General features: G+C 50.0%; 1 protein-coding gene across 2 annotated transcripts; it reads left to right on the forward strand.

The window, feature by feature from the left end:
* The first annotated feature begins 8,612 nt into the window (after positions 1-8,612).
* On the forward strand, positions 8,613-26,302 carry Eddm13 (epididymal protein 13). 2 transcript variants are annotated; one of them, XM_040734030.1, is made up of 12 exons: positions 8,613-8,759; positions 8,980-9,006; positions 11,258-11,314; positions 11,865-11,882; positions 13,811-13,816; positions 15,024-15,032; positions 16,873-16,881; positions 17,512-17,538; positions 18,784-18,810; positions 21,510-21,631; positions 23,237-23,274; positions 25,965-26,302. In XM_040734030.1, the coding sequence occupies exons 1-12, from the start codon at positions 8,753-8,755 to the stop codon at positions 25,987-25,989; spliced, it is 372 nt and encodes a 123-aa protein (XP_040589964.1). In that variant the 5' UTR covers positions 8,613-8,752; the 3' UTR covers positions 25,990-26,302. The 2 variants fall into 2 exon arrangements, with proteins under 2 accessions (XP_040589964.1, XP_040589965.1); XM_040734031.1 differs by lacking the exon at positions 11,258-11,314.
* The last annotated feature ends 1,519 nt before the right edge of the window (positions 26,303-27,821 follow it).

The following is a 27,821-nucleotide window of genomic DNA, read 5'->3' on the forward strand; positions in this document are numbered from 1 at the left end:
CCTTAAGAAGGGATTGCTGGCAGTGGTGGTGGCGCACACCTTTAATCCCAGCACTCGGGAGGCAGAGGCAGATGGATCTCTGAGTTCGAGGCCGGCCTGGTCTACAGGGCGAGTTCTAAGACAGCCTCCAAAGTAATACAGAGAAACCCTGTCTGGAAAAAAAAAAAAGAAAGAAAGAAAAGAAATAGACTTATTCGGATGTTTATAACAATGTGAGCTCACAGCGACTTGTCCATCAGTGGGCCATCTTTTGATGGGCCGGATGTTGACAATCACAAATTCTCTCTCAGACAGGCTAAAGCTGAGGTGACCGTAGATCCACAGGCTGCAAGTCCCAGAAGAACACCACGTGGGAATGTTTTGTTCACTCCTGTTAGGATGAAGCTTGAGGGGATCCTGCATTGGGGGGACCTTGGCGGATTCCATGGCGAGCTGGGACCGAGGCGGGGTTGGGGTGGGGGAGGAGGACAAAACAGGCAGACTGAGCTTAAGTGAGAAGTTTTACCAGAAAGGGGAGGGAGGGGGAAGGAAGGAGAAAAGAGGTAAAGAGACGGAGAGAGGACGGGAGAGAAGAGGGAGACAGGAAAAGTCCCGTCTGCCCCAAGGGAAACCGCAGGAAAGAGAGCCCAAGCGGGCACGGTCTGTCTTTTAAAGGGTCCTTTGCAGACTACTCACAGGGTACCGCCCTGGATGTACAGGGGCAGGCCAGCATAAGGCCTGAGTCCTTACGATCCCGGATCATCTTAAAAATGTGGAATGCACACGGAAGTCAATAATTGGTTCTCCTCTTCCTTCATGTAGGTTCCCTAGACTGAAATCAGGAGGTTATCAGCCCTGGTGCCAAGAGGTCTTAACGCTGAACCATCTCACCGGCCCTAATTCAATTAATTAGTTATGTACGGATTTACTATTTATTAGGAAACAGTCTCATCTTACTAGGTAGCCCTAACAAGCATGGAATTTGATAAATGCCAGTGACCTTAAGCCCCTAGAGATCTGCCTATCTCTGCACCCCACCCAACTGCTGGGATTAAAGGCAGGCATGTACCACCATGCCCAATCTTCTAACAGGATTGTTAAACAATTTAGGAATCCTTCAACTGGGGGCTGGAGAAAAGGCTCAGAGACTAAGAGCATGCGCCTGCCCTCCATCCTACATCACTACCTGTTTGTACGCTCTTGGTCTACTCTCTAGTTTTAGATTTCACCGTAATCTACACACACATAGTCTCTCTCTCTCTCTCTCTCTCACACACACACACATACACACACACATACACACACACACAAGGCTTAGATACTGCGTGTGGGAGAGAATATGCGGTGTCTGAATGTTTGAATTTGAGTAATACCTTGCTAAATATTATACTTTTTGAATCCACCCATTGTCCTGCCAATTTCGGTGTTTTTTTTATAGCTGAAGAAATTTCCACTGTGTTTATAAGTACCGCATTTTCGTTATCTGCCCATCAGCCAATGGGCATCAAGACTGGTTCCATCTCCTTGCTATTTCGAGTAGAGCAGAAATAAACACAGATGCACCAGAGTCTGTCTGGTAAGGGGACAAGGTCCTTGGGGTGCCCAAGAGTTGTGTATGTCACATGGTAGCACTATTTTGAGTTTTTTGAGAAACCTCAGTACTAATTCCCATAGTAGATATACTATTCTGCACTCCTGACAGCGGCGGGTAAGGGTTCCTCCTGTTCCTCTATTCCGCATTCTCCACGATGCTTCTGGTCAGATTTCTTAACTCTGGCTATACTGATCGGGATGAGGTGTTATGCTGAAATAGTTTAAATTTTCTTTGTCTTTGTTTTATGACTAGAGCTGTTGATGAAATGTGATCATGGAGAATAAGTCGATTTTGTCCCGGCATTCCTATGCGTGGTTGGCGCTTTCACAATGCTGATTGTGGTCTATACCTGTGGGGAAACGGTTCGCTGCTCTTGTGTTTGAAACAGCCCAGCTCTCTTTTGAACCAGATGTGGCTACACGGGCACTGTTCCAGCTCTCCCTTCTTTCTGACCCTTTTTAGTCCTTTGAAAGTGTGAGCTGCTGTCTGTTGAGAAGGACCAACACGGTCTTGATTACAGTTTCTCCCTTTGGACGTTGGGATGTATTGTAGAGTCAGTTCAAGGAAAGGCATCTAAAAGCGTGTTTATACCTTTAATCCAGCACTTGGGAGGCAGAGGCAGGCAGATGTCTGTGAGTTCGAGACCAGCCTGGTCTACAGAGTGAGTTCCAGGACAGCCTCCAAAACAATACAGAGAAACCCTGTCTCGAAAAACAACAAAACAAAACAAAAAAATCAAAATAAATACATAAATAAAAATAAAAGCTTGTTTACTTAGTTCCTGACATTCAAGCCGGTGTAACCCAGAACAAGGCTGTTTATACAGCTTCTGAGGAGCAGAGCTTCTTGAAGAGAGAGGCAGCGGTCCGTATGTCTGTGTTGGTTCACTGATCACAGTTAAAACCTCTCAATGTTGTCTCCTTTAGGATCCAAATGAGCAGCATTGCCTGTGGCTGCTGGCAGAGGGTGGCATGTGTTTGTCTGGGGGAGGTGATCAGTGGTTTACCCCAAGTATGGCACCAGCGGCAGACCAAAGGAAGGAATGCTTCGGTCACTGAAGAAACGACTCCTCTACCAGGAATTCTTTGCCCAACCAGCTTTGCAAATGTCTATAAAACCCATTTATATGTGTCTCCTAAGCTCTAAGCATAGGCTGGAGGATGAGCTAAGAGAATGCTGGCTGGCTGGCTGGGTAGATGGAGGAAGGAATGGGTATATGACAGGCAAGTAGATGATAGATGGGCGGTGGATGGATGGACGGGGGATAAAAGGAAGGAAGGAAGGAAGGAAGGAAGGAAGGAAGAACGTGTGGGTGTATGGATGATGAATAAGTTTGTGAGGGGTCGAATGGCTGTAGGGTTGAGTAGCTAGGTGGGTAACTGATGAATAGAAGGATCAGTGGACGAATGATGGACAAACTCGGGGAATGGGTGGATGGGTAGATGGACAGATGGGTGGATGGATGACGGGCAAGAGCATGGCCATGGATGGATAGGTAAATGGACACGTGGATGGGTGGAACGTGTCGCCGGGTGGCTGATATGTTCGTGGGCGGATGAGTAGATAGATGGGGAGCTGGTGAGGTAGCTACGTGGGTGCGTGGGTCAAGCATAGGTGGGCGGGAGACTAACAGTTGTTGGTGAAGGGGCAGACATGCCAATGGGTGGATACCGGGTGGACAGATGAGTAGACAGATGGGTGAGCAGGTGGTTGGAAGAACGGGTGGATGGAGGATGGATAGGTGTGTGGTGCATGGCTGGGTGGGTGGGTAAAGGGAGTGGACGGGGAATTGGCAGGTGGATAATAGGTGTGTGGGTGGGTGGATAAGCAGGCGGGTGATAGTCAGACATGAGGAGCTTGATGCATAGCTTTGTGGGTGAGGACATGAGTGAACCTGAGGAACTTTGATAGAAACTGTGTGTATTGTCTAGCCTCGAAACCATGGCAGTTGTGGTGGTCTTGATTACTATTGTGATTTAAGCCTCATGCCTAATTCTCTCCCTGCACCTGCTTCCTGGTCCTGTTGGAATCCGCACGAATGATGCTTTTGCCTCCAGTCGCAATGGAAGAAAAAAGTAAGAAATGTAGATAGATATTCCATGTTCGAGCCCTGTAGATGGCTCCTCTCAGATTGTGTTGGGTCTGGAAAACCCTCTGGGAATTCTGGGGAAGGGTGGAGTGTGGCTTCAATCTGCCAAACAGTCTTGGCCTGAGGGTTCAATTCCCAGCAACCACATAGTGGCTCACAGCCATCTATAACGAGATCTGGTGCCATCTTCTGACATGCAGACAGAAAACTGTATACATAATTTAAAAATGTGAAAAGAACTAACTATTGATGATCAAATTGAGATATAAAAGTGCAAGAAGATTCTGTTTGTGGTTCGTTGAATAAATGGATGCAGAGCCTGCTCATACTGCATGAATGTAGTGCTCTATCTATATAGATACACATCTATTTGGCTCTAGACACACACATATGTGTATATATATATATGCAAATATGTATATATGTAAAGCTAGTTTAAAAACACGAGACTAAAAGAAGTGTCTTAGTCAGGGTTTCTATTGCTCTGAGGAGACACCAGGACCACAGAAACTCTTTTTTTGTTGTTGTTTTTTGAGACAGGGTTTCTCTGTGGCTTTGGAGGCTGTCCTGGAACTCACTCTGGTAGACCAGGCTGGTCTTGAACTCACAGAGATCTGCCTGCCTCCGCCTCCCGAGTGCTGGGATTAAAGGCGTGCACCACCAACGCCCGGCCCACAGCTACTCTTATACAGGAAGACATTTAGTTGGGGCTGGCTTACGTGTGAAGGTTTAGTCCGTTGTTATCGTGGCAGGAAGCATGGCAGACATGGCGCTGGAGCTGAGAGTTCTTCATCTGGGTCCAGCAGGCAGCATTTGAAATCCCAAAGCCCACCTCCAGTGACACACCTCTTCCAACAGCCGAGCCTCGCTAACAGTGTAGTTCCTGATAACCAGCTATTCAAATATAAACCCATAGAAGCCATTCTTTTTTTTGTTTTGTTTTGTTTTGTTTTTCAAGGTAGGGTTTCTCTGTGGCTTTTGGAGGCTGTTCTGCAACTAGCTCTTGTAGACCAGGCTGGTCTCGAACTCACAGAGATCCACCTGCCTCTGCCTCCTGAGTGCTGGGATTAAAGGCGTGTGCCACCAACGCCCAGCTATAGAGGCCATTCTTATTCCAGTTACCACAGGAGGATCCTGGATACTTTTGGCAATCAGTATTACCACCATTTTTGACCTTTCTGAAATTATATGAAGCAAACTGCAGAGAAGCCCCTCACTTTATAACAATGGGTGTGTGTGTAACCATTCCATGAAGCAACAAAGAAGTTCAGGGGGAGACTGAGGAAGCTTGCAGGGTATTAACGCTACTCTCTTCTTTGCCTCTGCTTTCCGTCCTGATTCACTGGCTCCTGGTTCTGGCTCCTCTTCCAGTCAAAAGTAAGTCACAATCTGTATACATAAGCATGGGTTAGGGTGGGGATTCAGCTCAGGGAGACGGGAGAGAGGGACAAACAACTCACCATCAGGTTCTGCGGGAGCAGTCTTAGAACGCAACTCACCATCAGGTTCTGCGGGAGCAGTCTTAGAACGCAACTCACCATCACGTTCTGCGGGAGCAGTCTTAGAACGCCCAACTTGAACATGGCCACTCAACCTAGATCTGAAGGTCATGGGGTGGGGATGGGATCTCTTAGATCTTGTGGGAATGGTGCTTGCAAGAGAGGAAGAAAGAGTCATTGGTTTCCATGACTAGTTTTATATTAACATCAGTAGGATCGGTGAGCCCACCTGGTTAGGAGCCCACTCTTATCTGCACAGCCAGGCTCGACTGGGTGGGTATTCGCTGGTGACTTTCAGAGCAGACAGGCTCTCTTCTCTTTGGAGAAGGAACCATCTCAGACTCCAGCCAGAGCAGAAGGTGACGGTCGTCATGGAGACCATCTTCTGCTAATCTCCTGGAAGTCAAATGGAACAGGGAGGCCGGGCGTTGGTGGCACACGCCTTTAGTCCCAGCACTTGGGAGGCAGAGGCAGGCGGATCTCTGTGAGTTCGAGACCAGCCTGGACTACCAAGGGAGTTCCAGGACAGCCTCCAAAGCCACAGAGAAACCCTGTCTCGAAAAACCAAAAAAAAAAAAAAAAAAAAAAAAAAGGAACAGGGAGGGTTTAGATTCCTCACATAGCTGTTGCCTTGGCATCCTCACTTCTGGGGAAAAAAAGTGTCTTCAAAGAGAAGCAGGAACCATAGATTACATCAAAGCACCCCATTCTGGTTCCTTACCCTATTGGGGGGATCTTGGGAGTGCGCCGAGGGACCATGCACACTGCTGACGTAACTGATTCCATATTCCTTTTCAACTTTGATTGGATAAACGTTCTCACTGGTCCTGGCACATCCCCTCCTCCCCGCTGTTCTCGGGCTCACAGTGCTGAAAGGTAAGAGTCTCCATCTATTTCCTTCCCCATCCGTTCTGGTCGCCTTTGCCCCACAGAAATAACGTCAGCTGATGGTCAACCAGCCCTTCCTGTCCTGTGTCCACAGCCCAGCTTCTCATCTAGGGACTAGAGTGAACTCGAGTCCCAAGAATACCTCCTTTGACAGAATCCAAGCACCACTCTTTCCCCTCCAAAAAAAATTCAATATTTTTTCTTGATCCGTATGTACCTGGCTTGTATATTGATGAGATGCAAACTCAGCCAAGAAATTAAACAGCAAAGTAAGAATTTTCATCCGCAGTAGGCAAGGAGAGACTAGTGGTTTCCAGAGCACAGCTCTCCTCCAACAAAGGAGTCCACTCGGAGTCAAATAGGAAAGTACGTATGGGAAGGTGGATTCCCCAGCGTGCTTAGTTGAAGGTCCTATCTAAAAAGGGGCCGTGGAAAACACATCGTGGGGCACGTTTAGCTCAAGGTCATGTTAGAAAAGTCAAAGGTGGCAGCCAGGGACACATCTGAGCATGTCCAGTTTGAATCACAAGCATGGTGGAGAGAAATACTTCTGAGCACGCTCAGCTGGGGTTGTAAGATGATTGACAGGAACATCTCCGAGCATGCTCTGTCTGCATCATAAAGACAGTGGACTGGAATCTTTCCGGTATGTTCATCTTTAATCATGAATTTTTCTTTGTTCTTGTTGTGTTTTTGAGACAGTGTTTCCCTATGTAGCCCTGGATGGCCTGGAGCTCACTATGTAAACCAAGCTGGTCTTGAACTCTCAGAGATCCACCTGTCTCTAGCTCCCAAGCACTGATAGTCAAGGTGTGCACCACCATGTCTGACTACAAGGGAAACTGAAAGGACAGTTTGAAGGCGTTTGTCCCTAAAAAAGTCTTCCTTTCAGATCCAAGTTCAGACTGGGACAGAAACAAAAGCCATTTGACAGAGGACAAACTTTGCTCATTTTGGTTTTTTCTTTCTTTTTTTAAAAATAATTATTATTTTTTAAAATTTTATGTGCATTGGTGTTTTGCTTGCATGTATGTGTGTGAAGGTGTCAGATTTTGGAGTTACAGACAGCTGTAAACTGCCGTGTGGGTGCTGGGAATTGAACCCGGGTCTGTAGTACTCTTAACCACTGAGCCATCTCTCCAGCCCCCATTTTGGTTGTTTTCAAGACAGAGTTTCTCTGTGTAGCTTTGGAGCCTTTCCTGAAACTCACTCTGTAGACCAGCCCGGCCTGAAATTCACTGAGATCCACCTGCCTCTGCCTTCCGAGTGCTGGGATTAAAGGCATGCGCCACCAACGCCCAGCTCAGAGGGCAAACTTTAGATCTACCTAAGATCGAATTTGGCCAGACACAGTCAGACGGAAAAAGTCACACAGGCTGGAATGATGGCTCAGTGGTTAATGCACTTGCTGAAAGCATTAGGACATTAGTTCAGATCCCGAGAGCCCATAATAAAGGCAACAGGCATTGCATCCCAGCTGTAATTCCAGCAGCAGAAGGCGGACGTTAGGGACCCCCCAGGGCAAGCTGAGGTGAGCCTGATACCTCTTTCTAGAGTCATCAAAAGGCAGCCTTTCTCCTCCTCCCAGTGTGGCTGCAGGCAAGCCATTAGCCTGCCGTTCCCAGCTTACTAAGAAGTCCTCCCCGCGTCTGCTGCAAAGGGGCTCCCGGGAATCTCGTGGAACCGGAGTCTCTGGCCCTGCCTCCTGCCCCATTGTAGATCCCACTTCCCAGCATGTTCCCAGCCCCCGGCATCTGACCTCGTTTTTTGCTTTCTAATTCCGGCTTTGTCTCTTTGACCCATCCGACGACGTTCTGCGACCCATCTGTGATCTTGGCCACTGTGTCACCTCTCCTGGTCCTGCTCCCGTCAGGAATTGTGGGTAAGCATGGGCGTCACACCGGCAGTGTCACAGACCAGAAAGTTCAGTGGATAACTTTGAGCAAGAATTTGTGGGCTGGAAGACGCCTTTAACCCCAGCTCTGTGAGTTCGAGGCCAGCCTGGTCTAAATAGAAGAGTTCTAGGACAGCCAGGGCTACGTAGACCCTGTCTCAAAAGATTAAAATTGTGGACCACACTCATGCTTGTCTTTTGACCTCCACGTATGCACTATGGCACAGGTACACACACACACACACACACACACGTGCATGTGCACACACTGGCGCACACATGCATATGTTTAAAGGTGGAAGCCCTTAATGCTTCATGACCTGACCTCATCCTAGAGACACTCGTAGTAAAAGGAGAGGACCAACTCCAGCAAGTTATCCTTTGTCTTTCACACGTGCAGTGTAGTACGAGCAACTCCTTATTTTAAAAATAAAGGCCAGGGCAGGGGCTAGAGAGATGGTTCAGTGGTTAGGAGCACCTACTGCTCTTCCAGAGGATTCGAGTTCACTTCCCAACAATCATGTCCTGCAGCCCACAACTGCCTGTAACTCCAGTTCCAAGAGCTCTGTCGCCCTCTTCTGGTCTTGCCGGGCACTGCATGCCCGCGCACGCACGCACGCACGCACGCACGCACGCACGCACGCACGCACGCCAAAGGTTGATCTTTGGCCTCAATATGAATATGCCCACGCATGCACGTAGAAACCTGATAAGATTTTAGCATGTGTCATGCCCAAATGATGGAAACGCAAAGATGGAACTAATTCAGAATCAAGTGGGGTCACAGTCATGTACTACATGACGATCATATGTTGGGTCAGTGGTGAATTGCATACACTCCAACAGACCCTACAAACACATGTGTTGCCATCCTCGGTGGCCTTGACCCCGACACGTAAGGCACCAGAGCCACACTTCCCCCCAGAAAGTTGGCTGACTCCGTTTGACTGGGAAAATCCACTCATTGTGGATTTTTTTTTCTGTTGCAATTGTTCTGTGTGTGTGTTGACATTTATTTTTTTGTCTCCTTCCTCAGGGCTGATGAGCAGACTGTCCCCGGATGGTAAGTGTGTATCTATGTCCTCAGCCCACAGCCTTTCTCTTTCTTGTCGAGGGGTGACCCACGCAGACCTAGCGAGGCCACAGAATGCCTCGTGGGCTACCCAGTTGAGTGCTTCGTTTATTCGACTTGGAATTTAAACAGAAGAGATGCTGATACTGAAGGGGACCGCAGGGCCGAGGGATGCACGTGGGGGTGGCTGATGACGCCTGACGGGAGTTGATCCCATCTTTCCACCGTGTGGGTCCTAGGAATAGAGCCAGACCTTCAGACTTGTCAGCAAGCACCCTTCCATTGGCTGGCCCATCTTGCTGTCCCAAAATGTTGATGTGTGTGTGCATGTGTGTGTGTACACACCTGTGCATGCGTGCACAGGCCAGGGGAGGATACTGGGTACCCTGCTCTATTTCTTCCAGTCTGATTTCCGGGAGTACTTATTGTGGGATGGGCACCCAAAGATCATTTGTTTGCCAGGGAAAAATACTCATCTACTACCCAAGGCCCCATGGATTGCCCAGGCCTCCTCACTGACGCCTACATTCAGGGGGTCTGGATTGGTCCCATGCTGGCCTCTCAGTTATGAGCAGATTGGGAGCATGGGGGGAGGTTCTTGGAAACCATGGAGATTGCTCAATGGGCTAGCCACTGTTGGGGGACAGCCTGGGTTACATAGTGAGTCCCAGACTGTATCTTTTACTTTTCTCACAGCAGCGGGAGAATACCCCGGGCTTAGGAAAGGGAGGGCTTGGCCAGCTTGCAACCTGAGCGGGTAGCATGGTGGGGAAACCGTGGCGTCAGGAAACCAAGGCAGCTGGCTGTCTTGCATCCACAGTCAGGGAGCGGAGGGTGATGTCTGCAGGCGCGCGCGTGCGTCAAATACTCCTCTTCATTCCGCCCATGGGATGATGGTGCCAGGATTTAGAGTGGGGTCCCTCCAGCATCACTTAATTTTTGTCTACAAAACCCCTTAAGGACATCCCAGAAAGCTTGTGGGATGATCATAAATCAAACTGGCATTTGAAATCCTGACTCAAAAGACCAAGGAAAAAATTACTAAGCAATGAGCTAATGGGTTTGCAGATCTTCCTCAGGCTTTTTTTTTTCTAATGGGGGGGGGGAATGCCATGCCATGCTGTTAGTGTGTGTGTGTTCTCCAGGGCATCTCCAGTTTTAACAGTGACACCTCTCATTCTGGAATCCTTTGTACGACGGTTGTTTGTTCTACTTCTATTCCCCCCCCCCCCGGGCCCCCCGCCCCCGCTTTTGAGACAAGGTCTCCTGTGCAGCCCAAGCTGGTCTTGAACCCCCAGTCTACCTGCCTCCGCTCCTGAGTGATGAGATCACAGGTGTGCACCACCTGGATATGATGCAACTGTGTATACGTGCAGTCTATGCAGGCGTGCGTGCTAGTGCGTGTGTGGGCGTGTGTCTGCACACATGTTCCTGTGGAGGTCAGAGGTCAATGCTGACTGTCTTCTTCAATCACTCTCCATGTTAGTTTTTCTTGAGTCAGACTCTCTACACTCTTTTTATTAACCCTGTGTTTTGGTTTTGTTTTGTTTTGTTTTGAGACAGGGTTTCTCTGTGTAACAACCCTAGCTGTCCTAGAATTAGCTCTGCTGACCAGGCTGGCCCTAAACTCACAAAAATCACAGAGATCTGCCTTCCTTTGTCTCCCAAGCACTGGGATGAAAGGTGTGCGCCACCACATGTACCTGGCTAAAGTGTATTTATTTTTATCTTATGAGTGCAGGTGTTTTGCCTGTGTGCATGTCTGGGAGTCCTGCACATGCAGTGCCCAGAGGGGCCAGAAAAGGGCATCAGACCCCCCCTGGAGCCAGGCGTTCATACAGGGCGTTGTGAGCCACCCCGTGGCTGTCTTTTCAAAAGCAGCCAGTGTTCTTAACTGCTGAGCCGCCTTTTTGAGCTTTCCTGGTTTTGTTTTTATGATGAGGAAACGGAGGAAAGGGGTCACACGACTGGGAGGTGAATGAACCAAGATTTGAACACAAGTCCTGTTTGTTCAGCAACACCTCCGTGGCTCTTAGACTGGAGTCTAGGATGCTAAGATGACTCACGTGTCTTAGCATCATCCAGCCACAGTCTTGTCTCTGGGCCCTTTGAGGCCTGAGTTCTTTTCAGGTAGGGCCATGCCCGTACTCTTCCCCGTGTCTGGGAAAATTGTCTTTCCTTTCCCTTCCAAGTTTCTTTCTCTTTTTTCCCCCCACTCAGCTAACCCCTGCTCATCTTTCAGGTGTCAGACAAAACATCATATCCTCCTCCAAGAAGCCTCCCCTGGTACCCACTCCAGGTCAGCAACCACCACCCCTTTATAAGTTCCCGCCATGCCCTGCGGGTCGACCAGGAAACGACTCGAATCTCTGTCCCACTTCCCAAGGGTTTTGGTCCCCTTCCTCTGCAAGTTTTTAGAAACCATGGATATTGTTCCTTGGGGTAGACGCTGTCTCACCCAAACTTTGCTTATGCCCAGGATGCAGTAGGCACTCTGTATGTTTATTAAGAGAAAGAGTGGTTACAGACTTGAGTTTCTTTCTTACCCTGTAAATCGAGAGAGCTGAGTCGCCTGCTTTCTAATGGTGGTCTCATCTCCGGTCTCTGACTGGTTGGGGATGCTTATTTGGTGGCAAAACTATTAACCTCTCTCTTTCTCTCTCTCTCTCTCTCTCTCTCTCTCTCTCTCTCTCTCTCTCTCTCTCTCTCTCCCTCCCTCCCTCCCCCACCCCCATCTCTCCCTTGCTCCTCCACCGTCACGTACACACATACACACACACACACACACACACACACACACGTCTCTCTGCACCCCTGTTGAACATGGCTGCGTTTATCCTTCATAACAGACAGGACAGAAGAAGAAAGTAAGTACTTTGGAAGTTTATGACACTCAACTCCCCTCCCCAATGACTGAGCTCAGAACCTGGGAAGATGTCTTCTGCTGAACCACACCCCCCAGGCCCTCACTGGGGGATTCTAGACAAGTGATGTACTGATGTACCCCAGAAGCACTTCTTCTATTTTCAAACAAGTTCTCACTAAGCTGCCCAAGATAGTCATGACTTCAACTCTGTCTCAAAAGTAAAAAGAGGGAATAGCTCAGTGGTAGAACACCTGCCTAGAATCTCACAATGAGGGGCTGGGAGCATGGCTCAGTGGTAGAGCCCCTGCCTAGAATCCCCCAGTGAGGGGCTGGGGGTGTGGCCCAGCATTAGAGCCCCTGCCTAGAATTCCCCAGTGAGGGGCTGGGGGTGTGGCTCAGTGGTAGAGCCCCTGCCTAGAATCCCCTAGTGAGGGGCTGGGGGTGTGGCTCAGTGGTAGAGCCCCTGCCTAGAATCCCCCAGTGAGGGGCTGGGGGTGTGGCCCAGCATTAGAGCCCCTGCCTAGAATTCCCCAGTGAGGGGCTGGGCTGTGACTCAGTGGTAGAGCCCCTGCCTAGAATCCCCCAGTGAGGGGCTGGGCTGTGACTCAGCAGTAGAGTGCTCTGCCAGCATGTCCAAGACCCTATATTGAAGGCCCAGAGCCACAACAAAAAGGTTTGCTAGAGCAAGTAATTCACAAGTTAGGCAGAGAAAAACCAGAAGTAGTTTGGGGAACTGTGTCCAGACAGGACAGTGGGGCTGGAGGATGGGGACTGGAAGGATGATAATGCACATAGGATGATGACAGGCACAGCGATTCCATCGATTTATGTGGCCCAGTCCATTGCAAAGCCCCTGATTGCACAATGTGTAAGTATTTCAGATGTTTCTGATTGGCTGAGCCAAATTCTCTGGTCTAGGGCGGCTTGAGTATCCCTTAACTGAAATGCCCGAGACTAGAAGTGTTTCGAACGTCAAGCATTTTCAGAACTGTGAACATTGACGTAGACTCCGCCCATTCAGCATCTCTCACCCTAGATACCCCCAAATCTGATCTGGACAGCACCCAACCCAAAACAGGAGGTAGTGGCTCACACTTGTAATTCCAGCAGCTGGGAGGCTGAGGCAGGGGGATTGACTGATTCCAACCTGTGTCGTGAGTTGGTAGGTAGACCAAAGGATAGCCTTGGTCTACGGAGTGAGCAGACCCCATCTCGAAAATTACAAACAAATTAAGGCTGGAGAGATGACTCAGTGGTTAACACCACTTTCTGCTCTCCTGGAAGACTCAAGTTAGGGTCCTGGTACCCATTTAAGATAGGCTTACAATTGCCTGGGACTCCAGCTGGCTTCCGAGGACATGCATACGACATCTGCTTACACAGACATATACACACACATAAAAGTAAAATAAGCCTTTAAAATAGTAAAAAATGAGCCGGGCAGTGGTGGCGCACGCCTTTCATCCCAGCACTCAGGAGGCAGAGGCAGGCGGATCTCTGTGAGTTCAAGACCAGCCTGGTCTACAAGAGCGAGTTCCAGGACAGCCTCCAAAACAATACAGAGAAACCCTGTCTCAAAACAAACAAACATAGTAAAAATGTCACAGGGGCGTTTTGGAATAGGTATGTTCAGCCCGTTCAGACGTTAACGGGAAATAGCTCAAGTTAGACATGGGGCTGCCCACATGAGGTAAGGCTGGGGACACAGGAGAATGGTGCCTTTGTCTGCTCGGGGAGCCTGCAGACCTGGTCTCCTCCCCAGGTTCGTTCAACAGAGCAGGAGAACAACCGTTAAACACTTTTAAAAAATATTTCACGTGGCAGACAACAGCAAGGTGCCAGGGACGGGAGGTACTAACATCCATTCTACTCTCTTCCCTGCCCTTTTCCGCGATGATGCCTTGATTCCGATTCCAACCCGCTGTCCAGTGAAAAGTAAGTTACCTTTCCTTTCTATGGCTGATGACCTTTGGTGTATGGTGGAAGGGTCTCGAGTAGCCCAGGCTAGCCTCGAACTCCACATACAACCAAGGATGGCCTCACACTCCTGATCCTGCCTCAGCCTCCTGAGCGCTGGGATTACAGGTGTACACACCACCATGCCTAGCACAGGGAAATCTTTTTTTTTTTTTATTGTTTTACCCTTCGGGTGCGTGACTTGGGTGTTTCCAGACACTTGGAAGGAGCAGGGACAAGAAAGGATGGAACCAGGCATGGTGGCATGCACCTGTGATCCCAGCCCTCTGGAGACTGAGGCAGGACGGTTAGCAGCTCAAGGCTAGCCTCAGTTACATATTGGGTTTGAGGTTAGCCTGAGCTACATGAGGTTCCATCTCAAAAAAGAAAAAGGAAGGAAGATGGGGAGAGGAGAGGAAAGAGAGGGGATGGGAAGGAAGAGGAAAGAGAAGAGAAAGCTATTTTTGTTGTTTTGGGTTTTTGTTTTTGTTTTTAAAGGCAGGGTCTCTGTGTAGCCCTGGCTGTCCTGGAACTCGCTCTATAGACCAGGCGGGTCTTGAACTCAGAGATCCTCCTGCTGGGATTAAAGGCGCATGCCCACCCTTTGAGAAAGCTGGTTTTAGAGGAACTTGCCCTGCTTGTGGAGAATCCAGGTGGCCCACAGGCTCCACCCACTTCCTGGGGCTGCATGGTGGGGGCCCCGGAATCTGAGCGGATTCCCCAATCTCCCCATTGGCCTAGCGCCCAAGACAGCAAGAGTTATGTGCGCCTATGGGTAGAAAAGAAAACAAAGCTCAGCGAATAACCAGGAACCAAGCTTTCCTCCCTCACTTCGGGAGAGAAGAATGGGGCGCTTTTCTGATGCCCTCCAGGTATCTGGAGGATGAATCCCCGGGGGAGACTGGGGCCAGGGGATTCCAGCCAAAAGGATGAATGCGTCTTAAAATATCCGGGCACAGACGATTCAGCAGGGCTGTATACAGCCTCACTGGTGCCGTTTGGACTGGATGATATGTCCTTGTTCCCTGCGGGGGAAGGGGGGTCTCTACTGAGGATGCTCCGGGCGGGATGGGAGAAGGCCAGACATCATTAACAACCTTTCTCTCTCCTCTCGGATCGTCACTTCCGCTGGTCCCCAACAACTCCAACTGGATTTCCCTCTCCTTCATGCTGCCCGTTTCAACAGTATTGAAACGTAAGTTCATCGTTCATTTGTTCGCTCGTTCCTTCCTTCCTTCCTTCCTTCCTTCCTTCCTTCCTTCCTTCCTTCCTTCCTTCCTTCCTTCCTTCCTCCCTCCCTCCCTCCCTCCCTCCCTCCCTCCTCCCTCCCTCCCTCCCTCCCTCCCTCCCTCTCTCCCTCCTTCCCTCTCCCCCCACCTCTCTCTCTCTCTCATTCTTTTTGGTTTTTCAAGACGTGGTTTCTCTGTGTAGCTTTGTAAACCAGGCTGCCCTGGAACTCACAGAGATCCGCCTGCCTCTGCCTCCCGAGTGCTGGGATTAAAGGCGTGCGCCACCGACGCCCGGCTACAGTTTTCTGTTTTTCATCTGCTTCCCCTTTTTTTTTTGGTTTTTCGAGACAGGGTTTCTCTGTGGCTTTGGAGGCTGTCCTGGAACTCGCTCTGTAGACCAGGCTGGCCTCGAACTCACAGAGATCCGCCTGCCTCTGCCTCCCGAGTGTTGGGATTAAAGGCGTGCGCCACCAACGCCCGGCCTGCTTCCCCTTTTTATTCCTGGCAGGGGCTGACGGTGGGGGGGCGGGGTAGAGTGGGTTCTCATTACTCCCGTCTTCAAAAAGGCAGGCTTGGGAACAGCAAGATGACTCAGACCGTAAAGGAGCTTGCAACTAGGACTGAGTTTGATCCCTAGTATCCACATGACGGAAGGAGAGAATTGAGTCCACACACACACCAGTAAATAAGTAAATACAATGTAAGTGAAAAAAATCGTAAGAGAGGCTTGAAGAGATGTCTCAGTGGTTAAGAGCACTTGCTGCTCTTTCAGAGGGCTGGGTTCAGACCCCGCCCACATCTGGTGACTCATATCTGCTTCTAACTCCAGCTCCAAGGGATCTGATGCCCTCTTCTGTGCATGCACACGCACGCACACACTAATAACAATAACAACATTATGATAGTAAATATTAAAACAGGATTCTGGGGAAATGACTCAGTGGTTCCCAGAACCCATGAGTGACTCTCACCTGTAACTCCAGATTCCTGAGGTCCAATGCCCTTTTCTGGCCTCTGTAGTCACTCGCATTTCTGTGACAAACACACACACACAGATACACACAAACACATAAATAAAAATAAAAACAAATACTTTTTTAAAAAAATTGGAAGCTGGAGAGGTGACTCAGAGGTTAAGAGCGCCGGCTGCTCTTCCAGAGGACCGGGGTTCAATTCCCAGCAACCACACGGCATCTCACAACCGTCTGTAACTCCAGTTCTAGGGGATCCAACACCTTTCTTTAACCTCTAAGGGCAACAAGGATCCATGTGGTGCCCAGACACAAGCAGGCAAAGCTTCCGAACTTATGAAATGAAATAAAATAGATAAAAGTGGGAAGATAACAATCACTTAAAATGCCCCTCCATTCTGTCCTCCATTGTCGTTTGGTTTGTTTGTTTGCTTTTTTGTTTTGGTTTTTTGGTTTTTTGTTTTTTTGAGACAGGGTTTCTCTGTGTAGCCTTGGCTGCCTTGAAACTAACTCTGTAGACTAGGCTGGCCTCGAACTCACAGAGATCCGCCTGCCTCTGCCTCCCGAGTGCTGGGACTAAAGGCATGCGCCACCAATGCCCGGCTTTCTGTCCTCCATCACCATCGGATTCTCTTTGAAGCTCCGGGTCTCTTGACAAACCCTTCTCAGTTCAGCTCTTCTCTAAGGCCCACTGTCCTGAGCTCTGAGCGCTGGGCTCTGTTCTGGTCCCCTACCTCCCGCCGTGGAATGCTGTGATTTATTTCTCCCTCTTGTGGTCTCTTCTCTCGTGGTCCCTGGACTCATCACTACCTCCTGGCTCCTGGATGGACCACAGAGATCCTTGGTGAGCATCTCGAGCTGTGTGGGCCTGGGTCCTGATGCACACTCTGTGTGTCAGAGTATCGGGGGAGGCGGGGACCTGAAATGTGATGCCATTGGGTGCAGGCGTCCCTGGAAACCCAGGACCTGCCACGCAGGCAGCAGAACCCACGCCAGGCGCGGTGGTGCACACCTGTAATCCTAGGAAGATACAGACACGTGGATCTCTGGGGCTCACTGGCTAGCCAGCACAGCATATTTGGGGAGCTCAAGGCCAATGACAGACTCTGCTTCTAAAACTAAAATGGACAGCCCCTGGGGGAAAAAATCACAACTGGGGTTGACCTCTGGTCTCCATGCATGCAGCATGCAGGCATGCATGCCTACGCACATGGTGCTCACACACACAGACACACACACACACACACAGAGAGAGAGAGAGAGAGAGAGAGAGAGAGAGAGAGAGAGAGAGAGAGAGAGAGAGAGAGAGGATGTTTCCTAGCTTTTTCTCTGGTAAAGACAGACACTTGGTGCTAACGCTGAAGGCCAGAATTCTGCAGGGCTTGTTAAGACACAGGGGTTGGGGGTGAGCCTGTGGGCCCTATGACCCGAGCTCTGTCAGGCCGCCTTTGTGATTCTGTCTCTATTGTCCTAGGTCTGCTGAGCCTCCAAGTGCTGAGCGGTGAGTTGCGGACACCAACCTTTTTTGTTTTCGAATGTGCAGAGCTCTTGGGGTTGGGAGAGCCTTTAGGTGTCAGCAAGCCCTGCCTTCCTCAACCCCACCATCATTAGCAGACTAACCATGAGGCCTCGGGTACTGAACCAACAGACTACCTCACCTTCCATTCACCGTGCTGAGTCGTCTTGTAGGGACAGGACAGGGAGTATGACGTGTGCAGTACATTCCCAGCTGCGGCTGGAAAACAGTGTGCGGTGGCGCAGGCATGAATGCCAGCCCTTGGGAGGTGGGTGCAGGTGGGTCAGAGGTTCGTCCTGTGCTGCCTATCAAGTTCAAGGTCAGCCAGAACTACGTAAGACCCTGTCCCAAACAAACAACCACACACAGGAGAGCCGGGAGACGGCTCACTGGGAAAGGCCCTGCTGCCTAGGCTGATGTAAGCAGTGGCAGGAGAGAACAGAGTCTCACTGGGTGTGCTGGCATGCACACCTGTACCACATACGTGCACACACACACACACACACACACACACACACACACACACGGACAGACCCTATACAACACACACATCAGACATACCACCACCATACACAGACACACATGCACCATTAACCACACACACCATGCATACTCCCACACACACACACACAGACTCTGCACTACATATACCCTCCCATAAACCACCACCACATACCACGACACCCCCCCACATACACACAGACCCCACCCCCACCACACGCTACACACACCACATCCCCCCCACATACACAGACCCCACACCACACACATACACCAAATAAATGAATGCAATTTTAAAAACAAAGCCAAGCAGACGAGTGCAGCTAGTATTCTGGTGACGGGGGTGGGGGACGACGACGACGACACCAAGATGCTGGCGAAGCCATCTCAGAGTCTGAGCACTGCTGTTCTCCGAAGAGGGGCGTGCAGGGGACGTGAGGGCCGGGTGTGTCGGGGCGCTGGAGGGAGGTGACACCTGTGTCAAGAGTTGAAGGAGTAGGGGGGGCTCCGCCACACATGTGCGCGCATGCGCGTGTATCTGGGGAAGGGGTGTGGCATGTGTGTAGCCGGGTAGCAGTAGCGTGCCTGAGTCAAGTGACACCAAGGAGGCTACGGGCCGTCCTCATTCAGTCCCTAATTTTCCTTTCTCCCCTCTTCCCTTTCCCGGCTTCCATCTTCCTCTCCTTCCCTCCCTCCCTCCCCTACCGTCTCCATCTTTTTCCTTCTCAGAAGAAACGAATGACTGCAAAGAAGAAGGTGGGTGGGGCTATCCCCCAGCCCCCACTTGGGGCAGTTAGCGCCTTCCCTCTGAGTGAGGTGTGATGTGTTCCCCGAGAAAAGTCTCTGGGAAGCATCCACAGTCCTCGGCCACCCTTGCCCCCTCGGCTCCCCCCCATGTGGAGGTGCCTGACACACCGAGGTAAGAAAGAGGCACTCTGGCCGGGTGGCGCACGCCTTCAGTCCCAGCACTCGGGAGGCAGAGGCAGGCGGATGTCTGTGAGTTCGAGGCCAGCCTGGACTACAGAGCGAGTTCCAGGACAGCCTCCAAAACAATACAGAGAAACCCTGTCTCGGAAACAACGATGAGAAAGAGCCACCAAGCAACATGTTGTAGGAGATTGTGAGCGCCCCACAGAGACCCGATGTGAAGAAAATCAGGGCCCACACGATGGCTCCATGGTAGAAGGAGCTTTTGGAGCAGTGTGTGGACTGCATTCATTCAGATCCCACGTAAAGGTGAGGGGAGAAGCCGCCCCGTGACCTCCACACGTGCACACGCCTATGCACACCCACACAACGATAACAGAACACATGTCTTAGTCACTTTCCTATTGCTGCGATGAGACGCCCCGGCCAAGGCGACGTATAGAAGAAAGCATTGACTTGGCTGGTTTTCTTACAGTTTCGGAGGGCGAGTTCATGACTGTTGTGGTTGGGAGAGCAGCGACAGGAGGACCCGCATGACAATGGAGCAATGACTGAGAATTTACATAGATCCACAGGCACAGGGCAGAGAGAGAGAGAGAGAGAGAGAGAGAGAGAGAGAGAGAGAGAGAGGGAGGGAGGGAGGGAGGGAGGGAGGGAGGGAGGGAGGGAGAGAGAGTGAGACAGAGAGACAGAGAGACAGAGACAGAGAGAACTGGGGATGGTGTGGGCTTTTTAAACCTCAAAGTCTACCCACAATGACACATGTCCTCCAAAGAGACCACACTCTCTAACCCTTCCCAAACAATTACAGGAACTGTAGGACCAAGTATGCAAACACATGAGCCTATGGGGCCATTCCCGCTTAAACCACCACACACATCTTAAAAAATAGACTATTAAAAGGGGGGAGCGCTGCACGGTGGTGGCGCACGCCTTTAATCAACCAGCACTCGGGAGGCAGAGGCAGGCAGATCTCTGTGAGTTCAAGACCAGCCTGGTCTACAAGAGCTAGTTCCAGGACAGCCTCCAAAGCCACAGAGAAACCCTGTCTCAAAAAACAAACAAACAAACAAAAGAAAGAAAGAAAGAGAAAAGTGGGGGGCAGGCAAGCTGTCTTAGCAGGTAAGAGTGTTTACTGCCAAACTCACTGACCTGAGTTTGATCCCCAAGATCCATACGCTAGAAAGAGAAATGAGGACCCCTGCAAGGCATCCTCTAGCCTCAACACTTGTCCTTGTGGGGTTGAGCCAGCCTAGCCAAACTGGTGAGCGCCAGGTTCAGTGAGACACCCTGTCTCTAGATACATAGATGATAGATAGACAGACAGACAGACAGACAGACAAACAGACAGACAGATAAGAAAAGATGGAATAAAACATAAAGTGGAACAGGGCTGATGAAGACAGTGACATCATCCGACGGCCTTCACAGGCATGAGTGTGTGTGTGCACACATGTGTATAAAACACATACACACAGAGAACATGCACACAGGGAAAGTGACACAGTTAGTAAGATGGGCTTGGTGGCACATGCCTGCGATCTGGGTACTGGCAAGGTGGAGGCAGGAGGGTCAAGAGGTTGCCCCAGCGACATCTTTCGTGTGCAGCCAGCCCGAGTCCATGGGGCCCTGTTTCAAAAAAATCAATCCAAATCAAATAAACTCAACAAAAAGATGTAACTGGAGTCTCAGCCCCAAATAAGCACACAGAGACATACGTTAATCATTAAGCTGTTGGCCGATGGCTAGGGCTTCTTACTGGCTAGCTCTCTCTTAATTATTAACCCATAACTACTAATCTATGTATTTCTACATGAACTTATCTTACCAGAAAACGCCTACTGCGTCCTACATGGTGTCCCTCTGCATTGTCTCTCTGCCTACGTTTCCCAGAATTCTCCTCGCCTCCTAGTCCCACCTATCTCCCTGCCTCTACAGTGTTTTATTCATCAACCAATAAGAGAAACACATATACAGAAGGACATTACTCCACCAAAAAGAGGGACCTTGGTCAGGTTCCTGCAAAAGGTGGTTTGATGAGTGTGTTTTTTCTCAATGTACGGGTAACTCAGTGATGCCTAGATATGAGGAGAGAGAGAGAGAGAGAGAGAGAGAGAGAGAGAGAGAGAGAGAGAGAGAGAGAGAGAGAGAGAGAGAGAGAGAGATGAAAGAGCAAATAGTTTGCCTGAGAGTTGAGTGATGACCAAGATGGGAGAATATGGCCACAACGTCGAATGTTAAAAAAAAAAATTCAGGGCTGGAGAGATGGCTCAGAGGTTAGAAGCACTGACTGCCCTTCCAGAGGTCCTGAGTTCAATTCCCAGCAACCACATGGTGGCTCACAGCCATCTGTAATGAGATCTGGTGTCCTCTTCTGGTGTCCAGACATAATGGAAGCAAGATGTTGTGTTCACAATAAATAAATATTAAAAAAAAATTCAACCCAGGAGATACACACTCCAAGCTTGGAGTGCCAGAGGGGCAGGGATTTCTGGGTATTATCAATCATTCTCACCATTTTTCTCCAGTGAAGTCTCCCCCAGCCACCACCACTGCCAGGGTATTTGTGAAGAATAGCGGCTGGAGCTTTTTGAGATGTGCCTACATGGTGATAACCTTTCTCTTCGTGTCCTACAATAAAGGAGACTGGGTAAGGAGGCAGAACCTGGGGTGCCTTTCTATGTGTGGAGGGACGAAGGTGAAGACAAAGGGGAGACACAGGCTGGGAAGGGAGAGGAGAAGGGAGCCTACACAGTGCAGCAAACTTTCTTGTCCAACTCTCTTTTGTGGGACGGACAGCTCCCCAATAACCACAGGGAGGCTTAATATTAATTATGAAAGCTCAGCCTTAACTTAGGCTTCTTTTTTTTTAATTCAAACTAGCTCTTATAACTTAAATTACCTTGTCTCTTTTTAATTATTTATTGTTTTTTAATTCATTATTTTATTTTACATACCAACCATAGTTCCCCTCCCTCCTTCCTTTCCTCCCGTCTCCTCCCCCCACCTCCCTCCTACCACCACTCCCATCCACTCCTCCTCTGTCTTCATTCAGATAGGGTAAGGTCCCCCCCCCTTATTTTTTGGTTTTTCGAGACAGGGTTTCTCTGTATTGTTTTGGAGCCTGTCCTGGAACTCGCTCTGTAAACCAGGCTGGCCTCAAACTCACAGAGATCCACCTGCCTCAGCCTCCCGAGTGCTGGGATTAAAGGTGTGTGCCACCACAGCCCGGCTGATTCAGGACCAAGTCTTTTTGCTGTTTTCTGGAGATGCTGATGGATAAGACACCTGCAAGCATCTCTGCCTGCTGAGCCATCTCGATGAAAGAGGGTCTCTAATGTAGGCCAGGATGCTGACATTATCTGCATAAAGCACCACAGATAGTCCAGGGGGTGCTTGGGATCAACCCAGGTCTTCATTCCCGTCTGAGTTGTGAAATGAATCCTCTGGGCACTGAGTGTGGAGAGAATTTAGAGCAGAACCCAGGGGAAGCAGAAAGACCTGTCCATGGTCAAGACAGGGTCTATGGTGGTTCTGCACATGAGGAAACTCCTGCTAAATCTACTAGACCAGGGGCTCTCAACCTTCCTAATGCTGTGACCCTTTAATACAGTTCCTCATGTTGTGATGACCCCCAACCATCTAATTATTCTCACTGCTACTTCATAACTGTAATATTGCTACTGGTATGAATCCTAATATAAGTATTTCTGCTTTCTGATGGTCTCAGAAGAAGACCCCTGTGAAAGGGTCTGGGGTTGCACCACACAGGTTGAGAACCACTGAGCTACACTCTTAATCAGGAATGGACCTCATGGATTAGGTTTGAGGGCTGAGGGAAACGGGGAGACCCAGGAGTTGACTGGGGAGCCCTGGGTCTCACAGAGGTGACTTGGATCGGAACAAGGTCTGGGGACATTTTATTTTATTTTATTTTATGGGCCACCACTGAAGGATGGATTTCAGTGAGACGCTAGGGACAGCTGTCAACCTTCTTGCACCACGTGCACTGAAAAGTGACCCTGGTCAAAAGGTCATCGGTGTCTGTGTTAGACGCACTGGGTGTGGAGGTGGCAGGGCTTGGGAAAAACGGACAGGGCTTGGGGACGTAGGGAGGCCGGCCCATCACCAATACCTAACAGGCGGGAAGGAGGGACAGGTAGGAGGGAGGCGAGTGAGTTGGTTGGTTTTTGTTTCGTTGGTAATTTAATCTCTCTCTGTCTCGTGTTCCCTCCATCACCGTTGTCTCCGCCAGTGTTACTGCCACTATTGTAGCCCGGACATGAATGTGAGGTATGGCATCGCAGGGAAGGGCATTTCCGCTTTTGCCAATGGGTCAAGGGAGGTTAGCTTTAAACTTTTTTTTAAGGTTTATTTATTTATTCCAGACAGTGGCGGTGCACGCCTTTAATCCCAGCACTCGGGAGGCAGAGGCAGGTGGATTTCTGTGAGTTCAAAGCCAGCCTGGTCTACAGAGTGAGTTCCAGGACAGTCAGGGCTGTTACACAGAGAAACCCTGTCTCCAAAACAGAGAGAAACAAAGAAGAGATTTATTTATTTATTCATTTGTTTATTATGTATACAGTGTTCTGCCTGCATGTACACCTGCAGGCCAGAAGAGGGCATCAGATCCCATTACAGATGGTTGTGAGCCACCATGTGGTTTCTAGAAGTTGAACTCTTGACCTCTGGAAGAGCAGCCAGTGCTCTTAACCACTGAGCCATCTCTCCAGCCCCAGCTTTAAACTTTTAAAATTACAGTTTGTTTTGGAAGAGAAAAGCATTGACTCAGGAGCCCCAAGGCCAAGTTCTCAACACAAAGGAGATTTATTTCCCCAGAGGGAGGAAGGGCAGGGATAAGGGATTAAACACAGGAGGAAGAGGGAGGAGGGTAAGGGAACAAGGAATAGGGCAGAGGCATTTGTCCCAAAGGGGGACAAGGGCTGCCTCTAGATAGTGAGGAGACAGACGTGGAAACCGGCAGTTTATAAAGGCGAAAGGTGAAACCCCCAAGGGTCTTAGTTTGGGGCTTTGGTTGCCATGAAGAGAGACACCACGGTCATGGCAACTCTTTCAAAGGCAAAAAGATTTTAATTGGGGGTGGCTTACATTTTCAGAGGTTTAGTTCATCATCCTCACAGTGCATCACGGTGACAGGCAGGCAGAAGCGGTCCTGGGTAAGTAGCCAAACGTAGGACAACAGGAAGTGGTCTGAGAGACTGGGAGTGGCTTGAGCATATATGAGCCCTTAAAGGCCACCTCCACACTGACACACTTCCTCCAATAAGACCACACCCACTCCAACAAGGCCACACCCACTCCAACAAGGCCACACCTCCTAATAGCGCCACTCCCTTTGGCGGCCATTTCCTTTCTGTCTAATTTTAATTGTTCATGTTAACTAAGTGAGCAGAAGGGTGCTGAACTTCAATACTTCGATTGCTGGACCTTGGTAGTCAGCCTGGGGAGGAGGGAGTGGCCAAATGAGGGACTAGAGTTTGGGTGGATAGCGTCAGGGGTGTGATGGCTCTCAGCAAGGCAGAGGGAACACGAGAGAGGGACGATTTATTTATTTGTGTGTTTATTTATTTATTTAGAGACCGGGTCTCTCTGTGTAGCCCTAGCTGTCCTGGAACTCACTCTATAGACCAGGCTGATCTCGAACTCACAGAGATCTACCTGCCTCTGTCTCCCCAGTGCTGGGATTAAAGGTGTGCGCCACGGCCGCCGGCTAAGGAGGTTGGTTTTAAATAGCTAGTGTGGCCCAGGTAGGGTTTGAAAGCTCCAGTCGGAGTCACAGAATTGCACGAGGGTCCCAAGCTCATTCTTCTTCACCACGGGAGAACTGGCATGTGCACGCTCCCTCACCCCCCAACACAGTAAAATACATTTCAATGTCCTTCTAAGAGGGGCTTATGCTTTGCTCTGTTATTGGAGAGGAGCGCTAGGGAGATAGCTCAGAGGTTACTTGCCGAGGACATTAAATCCTCAGCACACACATTGTGGCACTCGGACTACCTGGAACTCCAGCCACGGATGTCCATTTCCGGCCTGCAAGGACACCTTGCAAGCGCATCTGCATTCACACGGACACTGAACCATCTCTCCACGCCCTCCCCACACACATGCATAATTAAAAATGAAACGGGAGCCAGAAAGACGGCTCAGAAGTTAAGAACAGTTGCTGCTAGGTTGGCTCCCAGCAACCCCGTGGTGACTGGCAGCCGTCAGTTGCAGGAGAGCTGACACCCTCTTCTGGCCTCAATGCGCACTGCATGCAGGTGGTGTACTTACGCATGGACAACGACACACATAAAACAAAAGTAAATAAAAAAATAGAAAAATACGGGCAGTGGTGGTGCACACCTTCAATCCCAGCACTTGGGAGGCAGAGGCAGGAGGGATTTCTCAGTTTGGGGCCAGCCTGGTCTATAGAGCTAGTTTCAGGACAGCCAGGAGTACACAGAGAAACACAGTCCCGAAAGAAAAAACAAAAACAAAACAATCCCCCACCCAAAGATAGAGATAGAGAGAGAGAGAGAGAGAGAGAGAGAGAGAGAGAGAGAGAGAGGGAGGGAGGGAGGGAGGGAGGGAGGGAGGGAGAGGGAGGAAGGGAGAGAGGGAGGGAGACAAAGAAAGAAAGAAAGAAAGAAAGAAAGAAAGAAAGAAAGAAAGAAAGAAAGAAAGAAAGAAAGAAAGAAAGAAAGAAAGAAAGAAAGGAAGAAGCCAAGCCTTCAGTAGGAGCCAATCCCCAAGAGGTCTGAGGGACGTGACATCAGCCCTAGGGGGAGGAGGAAGAAAGTGGGTGGGCCCTGCGGAGCATGGCCCTGGTCCAGGATGAGGGCGAGCGAGCGGGGTAGGCTCGGGCGTCTCCCATAGAGTCCTGTGGGGCGGTTAGGGTGCCACGAGGCAAGGCGTGTGGTTACTATATGACGATGTAAATACGTGTGCGATTGTTTCTCCCCCTCTCGTGTCTTCCCCAGAGACGACCCCTGCTGCTCTTTCTAGTGAGCCTGGCCCGTCTCAGTCAACCTACACAAGCCCTCGAGCTCCCAGGCATCTCACCTGCAAGGTGGCCCTGCAACCCGGAGGGGAAGTCTCTCAGGGGACCGAGCAGCGAGAAGAGGCCCCGAGAGAGCGAGCGGAACGAGCCTCTGCTTCCGGACCACTTTCGGCCTTTTCTTTGCTGTTCCTCTAGTGAAACGTGCACTTGTGCAACGCCTAAGGGTTTCTTTCTCGTGTTCACAAAACGCAGCACCCGAGCACAGGGTGGTGGGGTTCTGAGGGTCACCTGTAATTCTTAAATAAAAGGATTCTTTAACCGCTGCAGTCAGTGGGTGTGCATGCCTCGAGGGCATCGGTTTAGCCATCTTTACACACCAAACCCATCTTGCCGGACCTCGACTACAACTTCAAGGCGCGGGATCCTGATTCCCCTTTTTTTCTTTTACGGTGCATTTGCCTGCATGGATGTCTGTGTGAGGGTGTTGGCTTCCCTGAAACTGGAGTTGCAGACAGTTGTGAGCCGCCGTGTGGGTGCTGGGAATTGAACCTGGGTCCTCTGCTAGAGCAACCAGTGCTCTTAACCACTGAACCATCTCTCCAGCCCATGTCTGTGCTTTTGTTTTGGAGATAGGGTTTCTCTGTGTAGCCCTGGCTGTCCAGGAACTCACTTTGTAGACCAGGCTGGCCTCGAACTCACAGAGATCCGCCTGCCTCTGCCTCCCGAGGGCTGGGATTAAAGGCGTGCGCCACCACTGCCTGGCTTATTTCCTGTCTTTTAATTCTTTAATAGGCAGGGGAAATGAGCCCATTCCTGCACTCGTAGACAGTATCGGGGTAGATGCAGGACAATCAGGAGTCTTGGGCCATTCTTGACCACATAGTGAATTCCAGGCCATTCTGGAATACATGGGGATTTGTCTCAAAACAAGAACAAAGCCGGGCGTTGGTGGCGCATGCCTTTAATCCCAGCACTCGGGAGGCAGAGGCAGGCGGATCTCTGTGAGTTCGAGGCCGGGCTGATCTACAGAACGAGTTCCAGGACAACCTCCAAAACAATACAGAGAAACCCTGTCTCGAAAAACAAAACAAAACAAAACAAAAAAAGAAACAAGAGGATGGAGAGATGGCTCAGCGGTTAAGAGCACTGGCTGCTCTTGCAAAAGACACGGGTTCAGTTCCCAGCGTCCCAAAAGGACGCTCACAGCGATCAGTAACCCTAGTTACAGAGGATCTGTCGCCCACTCCTGGCCCCTGTTGGTACACACTTGGTGTACTTAACATTCATGAAGGCAAAACACGCCTAACATAAAAATAAAATCTTGGGGAAAAAAAAAAAAGAGTGGTGGTGGCGCAGGCCTTTAATCACAGCACTCGGGAGGCAGAGGCAGGCGGATCTCTGTGAGTTTGAGGCCAGCCTGGTCTACAGAGCGAGTTCAGCAGGGTTGCAATAAACCATGTCTCGAAAAACCAAAACCAAAAAGGAGAGACAGAGACAGAGAAACAAAGACAGACAGTCAAAGACAGAGTGATACAGAGAGATAGAGATGAGAGAGAGAGAGAGAGAGAGAGAGAGAGAGGGAGGGAGGGAGGGAGGGAGGGAGGGAGGGAGGGAGGGAGGTTAAGTGCAGGCTGTATACTGGATCTACTCATGACTGTATCCTTGGCAACCACACTAGTTGGACTCCTAACAAGTGCGCAGTCTGTTAAGTTACAAGCGAGAACCGGGGTGCTCCGTAGAGCCTTCAACGACCCAGTTTGCCCCAAGAGCAGGATTTCCTGTCAAATCTGGAGGAACCAAACACTCCGCTCACTTACTATAATAAAGCAGTCAGCCA

The sequence above is a fragment of the Mesocricetus auratus genome, unplaced genomic scaffold, assembly GCF_017639785.1.
Source record: "Mesocricetus auratus isolate SY011 unplaced genomic scaffold, BCM_Maur_2.0 Super-Scaffold_100037, whole genome shotgun sequence".
Taxonomy (NCBI): Eukaryota; Metazoa; Chordata; class Mammalia; order Rodentia; family Cricetidae; genus Mesocricetus; species Mesocricetus auratus.

Bases quoted from the DNA above. Each gene is read 5' to 3' on its own strand.
- Eddm13 (XM_040734030.1), top strand. The intron at 17,539-18,783 runs GTGAGTTGCGGA...TTTCCTTCTCAG, and splicing joins GAGCCTCCAAGTGCTGAGCG to AAGAAACGAATGACTGCAAA. The intron at 23,275-25,964 runs GTATGGCATCGC...TGTCTTCCCCAG, and splicing joins AGCCCGGACATGAATGTGAG to AGACGACCCCTGCTGCTCTT.